Below are 16,315 nucleotides of genomic sequence, written 5' to 3'. Positions count from 1 at the left end.
ATATTAGTATGTTTGGTTTTTATTTGGTAGAGCTCCTAAGTGTCCCTTAAGAAAGTAAAAGTAAAAAAACTTATGCTTATAAACTTAAATCTTAAATTTTGCCGATTAAAAAAAAAAACTTAGCTCCAAAATAGACACTAATATGGAGTGTCACATGTTATTCATAATAGAATGATAGGAGAATCATGATATAATTTCGTTTATATCGAATCAAAGTGTTAGTATTTTCTTTGAAGGAAATATCTGATATCTTATATGCTGAGCTCTATGCCATCTATAAGGGTCTCTTGTTGGCCAAAGAAATGGGTATTACTGATTTTGTTTGCTATTCTTATTCTTTACATTGTATCAACATCCTCAAGGGTCCCCTAATGAGGTTTCATGCTTATGCTGTTTTAATCCAAGACACAAAAGAGTTATTGGAACAGGGAAATGTTGTGGTTAATCACACCCTTAGGGAAGGAAATCAATGTGCGGATTTTTTTGCCAAGCTTGGTGCCTCTTCTGATGTTGAGTTTCTTCTGCATGAGTCTCCTTCGGTGAACCTCAAGAATCTCCTCCAAAGTGATGCGGCAGGAATTTTCTTTTTGAGAGAGTAGCTCTCTTTTTGTTCTTTTTCTTGTTTTTGTTTTAGCCTTGTACACCAAAAAAGAAAAATACAAGTTTTAGAAAACATGGAAATTATCATTTAGAGGAAGATAAAAGTAAATACATTTATAAACGTTCCTTGAGATCGAAGGTATTTCTTACTTTGATTGGGCATCACCCCCTTTTTTTATTAAAACAAAATAGGGAAGTTATTGTAGAAACAGAAACATGCATTATAGTATATGGTAAAGGAGTACTACAGGCCAAAAGACTGAAAAATTGAGGGAAAGGAAATGAAATAGAAGTACTATATATCGCACTTATGGACAGAACAAAGTGAAGAGGGAATGAGTGTGTGGAGCATTAGATGCCAAAAGTAGCGGTCCTAAGTATTTCTATGGTCAAAATCCCGCATTGAAGATCAGTCAACTAGTATCTATTATTCTTTTCCTATTTTAGTGTAATGGAAGTAAGATAGTAAAGTACATCTATAAGTGCTTCATGATTCAGCAATTTTAAGCCAAGTGAAACTTAGTTTTATTCCATACAATTTTTACATTTTGGTGTGACGTCATTTTTTCATTATTCAAAGTTGGATGATGTGAGAAACAGAGAGTCGGTGATCTTGATAACATGACATGCCTTATACTCCATCCGTCTTAAAATATAAATAAAAATTAGTCTACAAAAGTTAATGTATTTAGTTAAAAATTTGTATTAAATACATTAACTTATGTTGATCCATTTTTACCTATAGTTTAGGATGGAGGGGATATTATATATGCATATAGTTTCATTTATATGGCAATGGTTATAACATTTATATAATAGTATTATAAGGTCCAAATTGGCATCCATGAGGAGTGTCTCTAAGTAAACACTGCTCTTGTGGTTTATATTCATATGAAAAATTATCACAAAATGGTGTCATAAAAATGTTTCCATTAGTTGAATTAAAAACATTATGCACACCTTCATATGAAAATTTAAAGTCATATTCATCTTTAACCAATCCAGAAAAGTTATGATTCTTATCTTGAAAAGTTGTTTTGTTCATTTTTTATGAAGAAGATTTTGTCTCATGTAGATTCACCATTGTGATGTCATGGATACTAGATCTTCCTCTATCTTTCCCTCCATTAAGTTGCCTAATGAAATACTTTTGAGCATGACTTGCAACTTGTGTAGGTGTCCTTGTTGTCACAAAATCATGAGATATGTTTCTCCAATCTCCTTTACTATACTTCTTAAGACCCATCAGAAATTTCCTATGAATGTGATGGATCAATTGACAAATAATCCATTGAAATTTAAAGACACTAAAAACCACAGTTCCCTTTGGTCTTTGGGCAAACATATATGCCAAAATAACATACTAGCAACTCAAGCCTTATTTTATACCAATTGCATACAGTGGCGTTGCCAGGACCCTGGGTCAGGGGGTTCAAACCTTTGTAATGTAACTAATAATTATAATAATATATACCAAAATAATATATTTGAAAAATTACATTGTAATAGGTTTAAGTTGTACTAAAAAATTTGCGAAGATACTCCACAATTGTCATCCAAGCAATTTTATATTATGAATGTGTTGAATAATCAATTTTTTTATCAATGTTATCAAACACGTCTCTATCAATATAAGTAATGAGACATTTATCTATTCGTCCTCAATTTGACTATGAATATAAATTGTTTTATAATACTAATGAAATATAAAATTTTACTTTTCCGATTAACACATATAAAATTAATTATCTTTTAAATTTATGTATAATTGTCAATATGATTTATGTAATTTATGATGGATGTAGGGCTAAATTTTAGGTGCAGAAGTAGTACTAACAACTCACGTTAATTAAGCAAGCAAAAAGCTAGGTAGGTGCAAGAAAAATCTTTGAACTCAATAGAAAATGTTTAATGCCAGCCTTAAATAAATTGATTGAGTCAAGATATATGTACATTACATATGTACATTACACCACGTTATTAGACAATATGCTCCAATGTGTGCAACTTTACGTTTACAAATGAGAGAGAGTTGGTGCAAGCCTTATATTTAAGGGGGTTCAAGATGGAAGAAACCCAAAATAATAGGAGTAAATTAAAGGGTTGAGGGGGTTCAGCTGCATCCCCTGGATACAAGCTGGCTCCGCTTGCATATGGTAATCAAATTTTCCATTGACACTATAAAATTGGTTGAACTCATCAATGTCTTGATTTTTAAACCCATTTCCAAAGTAATAGAACTAGTAGTAGTGTACATAGGAAAAGGGATCAACCCTGATTCAATAACACTAACTTCTTCTTCATGATCTCTATAATGTTTCATCACATCACTAATAGTCTTACTTGGAATCATTTCTGCTACCATCATCCAACGGTCGGGGGTGTCCTTATCATATAAAGCCAAAGCGTTCTCAAACAACTTGTTTTCTTCTAAAGTCCATTTGGTAATTCTTTTACTCTCTTGGAGCCACCAATTGGAATTTTTAACATGATGATAAGAACATGGATAAAAAAAACCCAATTTTAAACTTAATTTTAGTCAAGTTATTTGTTTATTAGGTCTATAATTATCCTAATTTTACTATTAGACTAATCGAATGATCTATAATGAGACTTTACTTGCCTATCAAATTATTTTTAACTTAAATTTAGTCAAGTATACTTGTTTATTAGGTCTATAATTATCCTAATTTTACTATTAGACTAATCAAATGAACTATAATAAAACTTAACTTGCTAATCAAATTAAATTAATAAAAATGTTTTATTAAATAATACATATTTTACTATGAAAATCAACATTATTAATCGTTTCTTTAACAAGCGTGTAAAACTCAAATAAAACTTCTAATGTAAGACTGAAGGAGCATGTTTTTGGTAGAAAAGTCAAAGGAAGAACATTTTGATGGGTTATTTGAGAGTATGAGTGTGTGAGTGAGTGTTGAAAATGAGAGTATTTTATTGAAGTGGGGAAGGCGTGGACTCATTTTGTGGGAATTGATTATCTAGATGGATAGCATGAGATGAAACATTGACATTTGAGGGAAGCCAAAGTGGTGTTACTCAATTAAATTAAGAGAAATGATATTTTGACAACCACTTTTTGACAACTTTTGGACAACTTTCTCTCTCATACTCACATGATGTTGTTATCCTCTATCTTCCTTTTTCTCTCTCCATTGTTTTTGACCAATAAGAAGTGAGAAAAACAAGGTTGTCAACAAAGTTGTCATCAAATGGATGTCAAAATATCATTACTCTTAAATTAATGGAAAGTGAATGTTGAACTAGAAACAGGTGAAAGGAATGTGTAGCATCAAAACTGAGGTTTGACTCACGTGTCTAGTGAACTGAGGTCTAACGCTAGTTGTTGATACAAGTGATGTAATTGTAAACTATAATGTACTACCTATTAGTATTGATTTATAATGTTTTTTATGAGTTTGCATTTTACATTAGATTAGAATTATCAGTATAGGTCTAAAATAAGCCAGCTGTTTTGCCTGGGTGTGCTTAGTCTTACATCGGTCCAACATATTTGCAGTCTAAAATAAACTTCTAATTGAGGTTTTTTTTTTTAATTAGATTTAATTACACTTTTGATTTCCTTATTTTATTCTATTCGCAAAAATAGTAATCCTTTTTTTAAAATAGAACTTTTTGGTTCTCAATTTTTACATTTCTTGCAGTTTCATCCCAACCTTGACTATAGAGACCTTTTTGTGTTTCTTGTTGCTGATAGAGATCTTGTTGTGTTTTGTTTTGTTGGTTTTCCGTGGTGCAGATGTTTGTTTTCCGTGTTTTCAAATGAGGATGTCGGCATGGTGATGTAGGCCGGTGATGGTCATGAAGGACGATGGTCGTGGTGGTGGCTGATAATTGAGGTGGTGGCCAATGTGAATGGAGCCTAGAGGGGGAGAATAGAGGGTATGGTGGAGCAAGAGAGAGAGAGGATTAGTAAAAAAAATATAAAAGCAAATGCTACATAGGGGTGTATAATAGGGATATGGAGAAAAGGGTGTGCAAAAAATATTATTATTGACTTAATCCTAAATATATTTTGTTTGCATGAGGTGGAAATGAGGTTTTCAGCTTCTTCGATATAAAGCAATGTTTTAAAAATCAGATAGAGCCGATCACATTTCAATTTCCAACAATAATTACATACACCTTCTAGTTACTTTTATAAAAAAAAAAACAATTTTTAAGTTTATTGAATAAATGATGTATCTATTCAACAATTTTTAAGTTTATTGAATAAATGATGTATCTATTCATTATAGACTAGATACATCATTTATTAAATAAATCAAAAAACTTGTTTTTTTGCCTATGATAGTGACTAAAGGATGTATATTTTTCCTCTCAATAATTGTGAATACCTCCTCTCAAAACGAAAAAAATTGAATACCACATTTAGCTAAACTAATCAACAACATAATGAAGTAAATAACCCTTTTGTATTAAACCAAACACCAAAGTCAAAAGTGTACACTTGTTGGTTCCAATAATACATATGCACAATCTCTTAAAATTGTGTGTGATGAAAACCAAAATGTGCATACTCCATTTATTAAATATGCTTGAACAAATTCTCCCTTCTGCTCATTCAAAAAACAATTTATGGTACTCACTTATTAAATAACCTTTTTTCTCTTCACTCTCTTTTATTTTTGCCTGGCTCCTCTGTATCCCTCCACACCTACTTTTGTGAATTTGGAAGGCCTACTACCCTTTGTGAATTGTATGAACATTTGATGTGAGGAATATCAACATTTTGGAAGATCTTTTGGTGGAGCTATCACTAATTGTTTAGGACCTTTGCCATTGTCCACCAAAAATGCCATCTTTAGACCCCATGTTGTATGCACCTCCAAATGGCAATGCATGAACCAAACTCCTATATAATACAAGACATTGAAAGAATTATTAAACCCTATTAAAAGGCAAGTACAAGGATTTCTTTAGTTCAACCTTAAAAATTTCAATGAGAAATTCATTGATATTTTTAAATTTATTTATCATTGTTTTAAAATTGTAGCAAAGGCTGAACCAGTAAAACCTCAGGATCATTGTTTAATTGGTGCAATCGGTTCAACAAATAAATAAATAAATAAATAATGTACAAAATGAAATTGATTAAACAAAACAACGGTTCACCCGGTTCAAATTTTGTTAAATCTAATTCAAGCAGTCTGCAATATAATCGAGATCAAATCAACAGGCCAAATGGCTATGGTTCGACCTGTTGAATTGATCGGCATTTTTAAAACATTGCTTTATATCGAAGAAAATAAGTATTTTTACCTGGATTATCAGCTCTGAATCTAATTGCAACCCAACCACCAGCTGGTACACCAATAGTGTTCCTTTCAACAGGATCAACAAGGTTAAACTTCTTTGGATCATTTTTACTATCATAATTTCCAACTCCTTTACCAACAACAAAGAAATTGAAACCATGAAGATGAACAGGATGGTTCTCAGGTGCAATGATTCCAGTATCTTGCATAACAAGCTGAACCGTATCATTAAATGATAACTTATATAACTTTGTACCACTTGTAGTGTTCAAGTTTTTAGGTCCAGCACCAGTGAAATTATAAATATGAGGTGGATTTGGTGGAAAATCTGTAGTAAAAACATTTTTAATGTTGAAATAATGTGCTTGTAGTAAAGCTGTAGTTGGCATAACAAATGTAACATTATTAATAGCAGCTACAACTCTACTACCATTTCCAGCTTTACATGAAGGACAAGGATTAACCCCTAATCCAACAGTAAAAAAAAGTGAATGATCAATTTTTAAAGGAACATTAACTGGGTATTTCTTGGAATTAAGTCCTTTAAGTGAGTTTAAAAAATTATTAGCAATTTGTGTAGCATTTTTAGGTGGAGGTGTAGTTAGAAATGTTGGGGTGTTTGCAAGAGTAGTTCCTGAATAATGTAATGTAGCTGTGGCTGTTAAATTGTCTACAGCAACAGGTGCATCCATAAAAGGTGAAGCTGCTACTAAATATTTTCCAGATTTTTGGTTTGCTTTTAATAGTACATTTGTTGTTTGACCAGGTGCTATCACAATTGTTTCAATTTGGAATGGTTTTGTGTATGTTGCATCAACTTCTACTACTGTGAGTTTGTGGCCAGCTATTTTGAAGAAAAGTTCTTCATTGAGTGCAGCATTGATGATTCTTAGTAAGTAGGTTTTGCCACTCTCCACAGGTAGTTTGTAAACATCTGCATGTATTACCAAATAAGAAAAAACCAAAAAGCTTAGATTATATTCAATTGAGATCACGACAAAAAACCACTTTAAACGCAGAAGCTCTAATCATCAGCTTCTTAAAATCACGGCAGATTTACATCAAAAGGTGTGCAAATGTGTTTTTGCTTTATCAAACGCCACTTCAAACAGGCACTAAGACTAAAAGCAAATAATTTTTTAGATAAACCATACCTTTTTCAATTTTGTATAGGGATTCAAGAAAAATGTAACCCTTGATGATATTTATAGAGTTTATGAATTATTGAAATGAAGAAAATACCTTGTGTAGAACAATTGGCCACTGTCCCAGGAAGACCATTTATGGTATGAGCATCTGAAACATTTGGTGCCATTCCTGATTTTAGTGCTTCATTGATAACAGCTTCAGTATCAGATTTCCACCACTCTCCTACAATTTTTCAATCATCACCATTATAAACATGAATTAGAATTCCAATTTATGCTATTGAAAGACCAATAAACAAAACATTTTAATTCATATATAACACTAATGTAAATATCGTGTTATACCGTTAATCAATCATAATCATCAGATCATTCAAAACAAATATGATTGATCGTAATTTGTTGATAGTGTAATGTTTTTACATTGACGAATAATGTATCAAAATTGAACTAATTAATAAAAGTTTTTGTGTTTGGACTTACCTAATACCAAAACCAATTCATCATCTGGCTTTGGGAAAGGATAGGGAACACCTTTCTTTGGTAAAATAACTATGGCACCATGGACAGTTGATCTTAGCCAATTAACATGTGCATGCCAAAGAAGTGTTCCTCTTTGACCAGTAATGGTGAAATTGTATGTATAACTATGTCCTGGTTGAATTGGGCATTGTGTGATATATGCAGGTCCATCAGCCCAACCTGTTCTCAATTGCCTAATACCATGCCTGCCAACATGATAATAATGACTCAAATTAGAAATGAAATAATTCAAAACTATATTGATTAGATCTTTTTCTATATGGTCAAAGGTCAATTATCTATTTTTAAAATATTAATTTGATCATTCAAAAACTAAAATATCGATCAAATTAGTTCCCTAAAATATTGAGTATCAACAATAAAACGGCGTTTTTGTCAAAATCAAATAAGTTGTGTATATGTTTCTCAAATAACAGTTTGATTATCTCCTCTTATTTTTGTTACAATGATTAATGTAACTTGAAGCAAAAATTAAAATGAATTAGAATATGTTGTCTAACCAATGGATGGTAATATTGTGGTTGACTTGATTACGAACTTTGACTATCACTGTATCATCCTCCCTGGCATAAAGAGTGGGTCCCGGGAACTTCCCATTAACTGTGACAATTGCTTTGCTTGAACATAATCTAGTTGTATTTTTGGCCACCACCTGCACTCAATATTAATTATACCAAAATTAGTTCATTCTTTGAGGAAATTATTATTAGAATGTGCATGTGTGGTTGGAAGAAATTGAGTGATTAACCAACTTTATGTGCTGATTATAGAGGAAACCTTATATGTAACTAGACTTTTAAATTTTCTCATTTATATATGGTGTAAGATAAATTAACATCTTTTGATGATCGATACGTGATCACACCGTAATAATGATGAGAGCTTATAAATAAAATATTGCAAAAATAATAATATTGTGCACACGTGATAATGATGAGAGCTTATAAATATAATATTCCAAAAATAATAATATTGTGCACATATATAGTTTGCGATTGTTGTATATTTAGAGAAAGTTCAATAGTAAAAATTCGTCAAAAAAAAGTTCAATAGTAAAAATATTGTTGTAGCCGTTGACTGTTGTCTCATCAGTAAAGATAAAAGATATTTTGGAATTAATATTAATTATGTGAAATTTTATTATGATGTATATTAATGTAAGTATTTTGAGAATTAATATTAATTATGACAACTGATAAAATAGTGAAATTTGAATAAACATGCAAACTAATTTGTTTTGAAGTAATGCAAACTATTTTCATGCATGCATGCATGATTAACATTAAACTCTAACCATTACTTACATGAAATTTGTAGTGCCTAACTTTGCACTCGACCAAAGCTGGAAATATGCAACAAATAAGAAGTAGTACTCGAATCCAAGAAACCATTTTCACTCACTCACTATCTTAGCTTTTTAATTTCTTGAATTTTCTTTTGCAACTTCAGGTCCTTAAGTTGCATTCACCAATGACTGTCCAACCCACACTTATATAAGATCATAGTATGTATCGCTACCACGTCGTTTTACTTTGTTAGGTGAGTGATAGAGGCATTCTTTGAAATTAAGACATAGAAGACCTTAATAGGACAAATTAAATGAAATTCTTGATAATTATCTTATGATCTATCTTGCATGTCACATAAGGTTGTTTTTAATGGAAATTGGTGTTGTAATTAAATTGAAGTCATTAACTTAACCTCCTTAATTAGGTACGTTTTTGTTTTAATCACTGCTATCTCTATCATATAAATCAGACGTAAGATTTTGGGTTAACTTTTTCATTATTTCAATTATATTATTGAACAAGCTTTCATATAATAACGTTGTTTTGTTTGCGCCATTAAAAAAGATAAATATTTATATTATACTTACTACTATATTATTGATGTTATCAAAAAAGATAAACTTGATTTGTTGTGTTTTTATAATTTAAAATTCACGAACATCTTCCTAGGGAAAAGAGTTATGGTCATGCAGGGGCGGATCTGTACTCAAAATATTAGTGGGGCAACTTTTTTTTTTGTCAAATAATTAAATAATATTGTATTTAGTAAGAAGTTATATTAAAAATAGTTGTAGCAATCAAAATTACAAAGAAAATAATTTATTTTCCATTTGTTGAAAATGAACTAAAATTATATCATTGCTAATTGTTCTAAGAACATCTCTTTCTATATAGGTTACAAGAGATGAATTGAATGCTCTTGCACGGTACACGTGCATACAGGTGGGTGAGTGTGTTGCGCTCTTTTTTTTAAAGCAAGTCGCAATTGCGTAAAAATTATAAAAATATAGACATGTGTACAAATTGTACAAAAATTTATTTCCGTATTAAATATGATTAAAATTATAGACATGTGTATAAATTAAAAAAAAAATCGGTCCTCATGTAAATATATAAGTTAAAATATAGACACATGTATAAATTAAAAAAATAGGTCATCTTATTGATATACGAGTAAAAATATAGACACATGTATAAATTACAAAAAAATATATCTTCGTATTAATATATAAGTAGAAATATAGGCATATGTATAAACATAAAAAATTAAGTTTGTATTAATATACGAATAAAATTATACAATGAACTGGTAAAAATTTTATTAAAAAAGGGGGGACCTAGGCTGGTGTGGCACTTGCCACACCGTGCCTTGAAGAGGTCCGCCCCTGTGGTCATGAGAAGTTCAATCGAAAGGTATGTAAGTCTAATAAAAAATTGCTCTCACCATGAATCGAACTTAAGTTCTTCTAAATAATTCATCCTATAACTACTCAAGCAGTTAATGGAGTAGTTAACTTACAAATTTAATATTAGTGCCACACTATTAAATTTATGTATTTATTTAACAGGATCATAATGTACAGCGGTAATATTTGTGACCTGAATTCTTCTAATTAATTAATTATTGTAAAAAATCAGTATCTTAGGTTAATTATATATATATTTGCTCCCCACTAAATACTCTAAGCTTTAACGTAGAAAGTTAACCAATTGTCACCAGTTTTCGTTACGGAACCTAATTCATCATTACGGGCCTGAAACAGATCTATTAGCTGCAGCTCAAAGCAATTATTAGAAGTTCATGATGGCTAATGCTTTTTAATAATAATAATAATAATAATAATAATAATAATAATAATAATAATAATAATAATAATAATAATATTATTATTATTATTATTATTATTATTATTATTATTATTATTATTATTATTATTATTATTATTATTAATAATAATAATATTATTATTATTATTAGTATTAGGTAACTGTTTAATGAATTGATATGGTATAAATATTTAATATATTCATTAGTTAATTTAGTTGTTTAACTCATGGTGAAACTAGGAAGCCTTATTTTTACCAAGTTTTTCAAGTGTCTTTAAAATATTCGCAAGGATTTGCATATGTATTATAGGTGTAGAATATGTGTAGTATTCGATAAATAGTTATATGATCTAATTTGAGTTAAGGACCCTTTTATCATTAAGATTTTTGCGCCCTATCATTGGAAATAGGGCTCTTGTGTTTTCTTAAGCTCAATACATAAAGTATGCTTCCATTATTTGTGAAAATATTTACTTTTTATTTTTTAAAATTTCTGATAGTTTAATTTGTTTGTTAAATAAGAGAAGAATGAAAGTCGTAGTGAACTTTGTGGAGGAGGAGGAGGAGATTGTTAGCCTAGGATGAGGATCTGGTGAGGGAGTGTAATGAACTGTTAATACCTATTGTTTTACATGTTGGTACTATATATAGATAGGTGAGTAAGCCAATTACATCCGTCAAAATCATTTAGCGTAAGCATCGATTACCACTTGTCGCATTCTTAGCATTCAAGCGGTTCCTCTTAAGGTTAATCTATTTGATTGGCTTCTGCTTCTGAATCGTATTTCAACTAAAGATAATTTGTTTACGCAGAGGATGCTTTATGATAACGATCAGGTTTGCATGGGAGATTATGGATTGAATGAAGATGTGGACCACTTATTTGTCAGGTATGATTTTTTTTTTGGCAATATATGGTCATTGGTTTCAAATTGGTTAGGCTTCAAGCACCATTTCGGCTCATTACGATAAGTTATGTTGCTTAGGAGGTTTTTCCAAGCAGACTCGTTTAACTTTCAAGATCTTTTGGCTTTGTTCTGTATGGGTTACTTTGAAGGAAAGAAATGGGTGTATTTTTCAACACAATGAGGATAATTTGTAATCTTTATGCGGAAAAATTAAGCGCCAGGATTGTTGATGGTTGGAAGAGAAATATGTTACTTTCGGTCTTGAGTACTATTACGGGTGGCTGGATAACCTTTAGTGTTTAACATGTGTTTCCTAGTTGTTTTCTTTGTTTGGTTGGTGTATTATTATGTGATGTAACTTTGTAAACTCTTTCAAAGTTTTTTTCTGACACTTCTTGTACAGAATAGACTTGTTTGGTTATTTTAGTAATATATTCTATTTTAGTTTTTTTTTAAAATGTTAAAAAAAACTATTTTTATTATATCTTGGAATTCATCATCACCGACAAATTTTTTTCTTCAAATAATCTAGTAGCTAAAAATTCACATTTTAATTTTCTTCAAATAGTCTATTGGCTAAAAATTCATATTTTAAAGGTGACTAACTAAGATGTTCGGGGTTCGAACTTCAACCCTTAGATATTACAATACATTGTTCTTACCAATTGAGCTAGACTTAATATCTTATTTTTATCTCCATCACAATGACGCACTCTTTCAAAAATATATTTTATCTTTATTAACAAGTAAACTAACACAAATTTTAGAAAATCAAAATAAAAATATTTTCACGAAGTAACTGGGCTCATCAATCATTATTTTTATTACAGTTAACTGCCTATCAATGAAAAGTGTGTGAAGCAATAACTGGTTAATATATGTGAAAAATCCATTAAACATGACATGATCTCAATGTTTCGATTATAATGTAAATGGTTAATTAGGCTGTTCATAAGTATACCTATCTTTCACCTTAAAAAAGTATACCTACGTTAGGAGTCCTATGTAACAACCTATCTTTGTCCTAAATATATGAATCGAAGAAGAACAATTAAATTCGAGTCAAAATATGCACCAAAATTCTAGAGGCTAAGGAGCTAGAAGCTGCTTCAAATGACAAGTTTTTTTGATTGCTTAGCACACAAATTATAAACTATGGTTGAGAAATGGCTTTCAGAATTATAGGTCATCTATCGAGTAGAACATATGGAGGGTACATCATGTTTGGTTTGAAAGCTAAGATTAAACCGCTGTTGGGTAAGTTAACAACTCTGTCATCTTCATATATGTATCTTCTTTGTTCCATCTTATTTCTTTATGTCTATGTGTCTTTCTAGATCTCATTCTTTGGGTAGGTAACGGAATAACACATTAAAAACTTGTTCGATTTGTAAATTGTTTAAGATGAAGCTACATAAAGCTATAATATTTAATCATTTATTGATTTAGTGGTTTAGGTCAACTTGAAATTAGCCCACATATTATGCATTTTGTTGATGTTGATTGATGGCGGGATGGTGGTACCTTTCTTTTGGTGCAATGGTACCTTTTTAACGTGGTTATTCTATTATTTTAATATAGAATGAAGATCGATTTTAGGCTATGAAAATATATTACTGATTATATATTAGTTTCGGAGAATAATAAAAGCAACTTTTAATCCTTTAAAAAAAATAAACGGGACAAGTTACTTTCTCCTCTCTTTACATTTTCTTTGGTTGATGAATAGACTATTTAAGAAGAAAAAAAAGTGAAAAGAAAAAATTATTTAATAGTTTTGTATAAGAGAGAATAAAAAGAAATTATGATAGAAAAACATATGCATATTTATAAAGTGACATAAATAGATTTTATAAAGGCATAAATATCCTTACACAAAAATTTGATATAATAAACCAAGTTGCTTAGACTCTAGTGGCAAAGAGCTCATTCCAAGGACGTATTCGGGGAATACCGGGTTCGATTCCAAGGAAGAACAACGTTTGGCCCGTGTGCATGTCTTTACGCACGAGTCGGATTAGTCGTCCACCATTGGTGGGTCAGAAACCGGTGCCAAAGCAAAAAAAAATTGATATAATAAAAGTTTTTTTTTTAAAACTCACTATCCAGCCCAAAAGCCGATTAATCTGAGGGGTCCAAACCCACAATCAACTTGCAGGGGCTCATTTAAAGTCAGAGTATAACTTGCTCTGTATAGACTTAGCCACCGAAATTGGCATTAAGTGGAATTGAACCTGAGATCGTAAAAGGACCCTCTCCAAAGTCACAAGTCAATAGCTAGATCAACCCTAATTGGGTTGATATAATAAAAGTATATAAAAATAAGTATTTCATTACAATTAATGACTTACAAAATATAAAAATAAAAAATATATTTCATAACAATCCAAGAATTTTTCAATTTAATATTAATGATAAAATAACAAAAATTTAGAATTTTTTTTTATGCATTTACATTATATACTATGAGTAATAAATTGTAAGAAACTAACATTAATAGATAAAAAAATACCAATCACCTATTATATAAATAATTAAAGATTAAATATATTTTTGTCTCTATAAAATCATCAACTTAATCCCTTTAAATGTTTCCTTCAAATATTGATATATATCCTAATTTTGTCCAGACAAATTAAAAAAAATTAACAAATAAATGATAGTTTTAATTTTACATGTTTTTCTACCATTGTTAATTTCCTCATTAAACTGATAAAAGGATCAATATAAGAGACTCATTCAATTTATAGTTGAGTCCATATTTCTATAACTCTTCAATTTGCATTTGGGTAAAAAAAAAAAAAAGGAAAAAAGCAAATCAAATAAAACAATTGGAATTGAAAAAAGAAAATAACAAAAAAAATCTGAACAAAAGAGTGTATGCTGCGCCTCCTTACACAGAGTTTCAGTATTCATAGTTTCTTCATTTCTTACCAAGAGTGCAAACAATTTCAAAGATCAAACACACTATCTTTTCATGTTCTTTTCAGTTTGCTTGTACTCCACCTTATTTTTCCAAATATGGCTAAAGCACTCACCAATAATGCAAGCAATGAAAAGTACTTATCTCAAATGAAATTATTTTCTGCAATATCTAAACAAGAAGGAATAACTAAGCAATGATGAAACCTATTTTCTGCAAATCAAATTATTTTGCCAACATTCAATATTATCTAATGGTCACATAGATTAATCAACAGGGGAAGGCTGAACAACAAGGAACCAAAAAACAGAGAGGAGAAAATGTAGATACTCATAGACTAACTAACCACCACCACCTTCATTCACACCATCTTATACAAACCACCATCACCACCAATAAAAAATCAGCAACACCAAGGCTTCCCTTCAAACCCAACAAAACCAACATTTTCACCATTCAAAATAGTCTCTATTGTAAAAAACAAAAGCAACAATGTAAGCAAGAAGAAAGAAATATGAGAGGTCTTTATTATGATCCAAATATAAGCAAGCCAAGTCATCAAAGTGGAATCAACAATGGGTTAGAGAAAACAGACATGTGTCACCTGATCCAACAATTATGGGATAATTCTAGCAAGAAAATAATCTCTTAACCTTCTATAAAATGGAGCAATGATTAGCAAGAAGGATAGGAAGAAAAATGAAGTTTCTCCTCTCTCCCTTTGGTACTCTCTTGTAGAGTAAGGATAAAGTCTTAGACTTAATCTTCTTCTATCTTTTCCTTTCTCTTTTTATGTACTAAGAACTCCAACTCTAATTGGGTTCTCATCAATAAATTTTACCTTTGATTTAACAATCAATTTGCAATTATCTATTTTATCACATTCTCTATTTTGAGAACCCTTACAGTCTTTCAACTCGCCATCGTCGTGGCTCTATATCATCGAGTAGCTCCCATGGATGCACCGTTCCACCACCATCTCGTTTTCTACGAAGCATGACTCCGACACAGACAACTGACATGACACAGACACAAACACATCGACATTGTTGTGTTTAGAAACATAGGATAGCAACACCGATGTGTGTGTGTGTCTTTGATACACTACAAAAAAAGTTCATAAACAAAATAGGCTAAAATATGGTTTTGGTCCCTGCAAATATGCCTCATTTTGGTTTTAGTCCCTATAAAAAAAATTGTTGTTTTTCGTCCCTGCAAATATGCCTCGTTTTGGTTTTGGTCCCTGGCCCCACTTTTGTGATGATTTGCACACATGACACATGATGATTGAACCCATTTATGAGAAAAATAGTCCTTGCAAAATCTTTTGATTTTTAAAAAGGTCCCTGCAAAATATTTTGGTTTTGAAAATAGTCCTTGACCAAAAACAACAAAAAAAAATTACAGGGACTAAAACCAAAACGAGACATATTTGCATGGACCAAAACCATATTTTAGCCAACAAAATATGATAAACTTTCACTTAATTCATCTATCTGCTATACTTGAAAAGTTAAAAATATCGTTATTGAATTTATTGTCTTCAATCCCTTCATTGATGATCACTACTTCAATCTTTGATACTCTCTCCGGTCCTATTTACAAGAGAAAGTTGACTTTTTTAATACATTGAATAATTTATGTATCTAGTCAAGAATCTAAACCAAATACATAAATTATTGAATGTATCTAAAAAATTAATTGTCTCTTATAAATAGGACCGGAGGGAGTATATCTTTACGCTACATAGAAGTGTTTAATGTGTGTAAAAGTG

At 30.5% G+C, this 16,315-nt stretch overlaps 1 protein-coding gene, 1 long non-coding RNA gene and 1 pseudogene across 2 annotated transcripts; 1 reads left to right on the top strand and 2 right to left on the bottom strand.

Annotated features, from left to right (window-relative positions):
• Nucleotides 1-1,648: 1,648 nt before the first annotated feature.
• LOC146926315 (transcription factor DIVARICATA pseudogene) lies at nt 1,649-4,423 on the bottom strand (annotated as a pseudogene).
• A 618-nt stretch (nt 4,424-5,041) lies between these two features.
• Nucleotides 5,042-9,060, bottom strand: LOC146926314 (laccase-4-like). Its single transcript, XM_085758698.1, has 6 exons — nt 8,899-9,060; nt 8,095-8,246; nt 7,535-7,779; nt 7,146-7,274; nt 5,908-6,837; nt 5,042-5,500 (listed from the first exon to the last, which is right to left on the bottom strand). The coding sequence occupies exons 1-6, from the start codon at nt 8,983-8,985 to the stop codon at nt 5,370-5,372; spliced, it is 1,674 nt and encodes a 557-aa protein (XP_085614824.1). The 5' UTR covers nt 8,986-9,060; the 3' UTR covers nt 5,042-5,369.
• Nucleotides 9,061-11,492: 2,432 nt separating this feature from the next.
• Nucleotides 11,493-12,076, top strand: LOC146926313 (uncharacterized). The gene is made up of 2 exons (XR_015008116.1): nt 11,493-11,600; nt 11,697-12,076. It is a non-coding gene; the product is annotated as an uncharacterized LOC146926313 (long non-coding RNA).
• Nucleotides 12,077-16,315: the final 4,239 nt, after the last annotated feature.

Source organism: Medicago sativa, chromosome 4 (assembly GCF_051527215.1).
Source record: "Medicago sativa cultivar Bolivia chromosome 4, Bolivia_mono, whole genome shotgun sequence".
Classification (NCBI taxonomy): domain Eukaryota; kingdom Viridiplantae; phylum Streptophyta; class Magnoliopsida; order Fabales; family Fabaceae; genus Medicago; species Medicago sativa.
This window is presented reverse-complemented; position numbering and strand designations above follow the sequence as displayed.

Coding starts and splice junctions, on each gene's coding strand:
- LOC146926314 (XM_085758698.1), bottom strand. CDS start 8,985: ATGGTTTCTTGGATTCGAGTACTACTTCTTATTTGTTGCATATTTCCA. Junction 7,780..8,094: donor CACAATATTACCATCCATTG/GTTAGACAACAT, acceptor TCATGTTGGCAG/GCATGGTATTAGGCAATTGA. Junction 5,501..5,907: donor ATTCAGAGCTGATAATCCAG/GTAAAAATACTT, acceptor TGTATTATATAG/GAGTTTGGTTCATGCATTGC.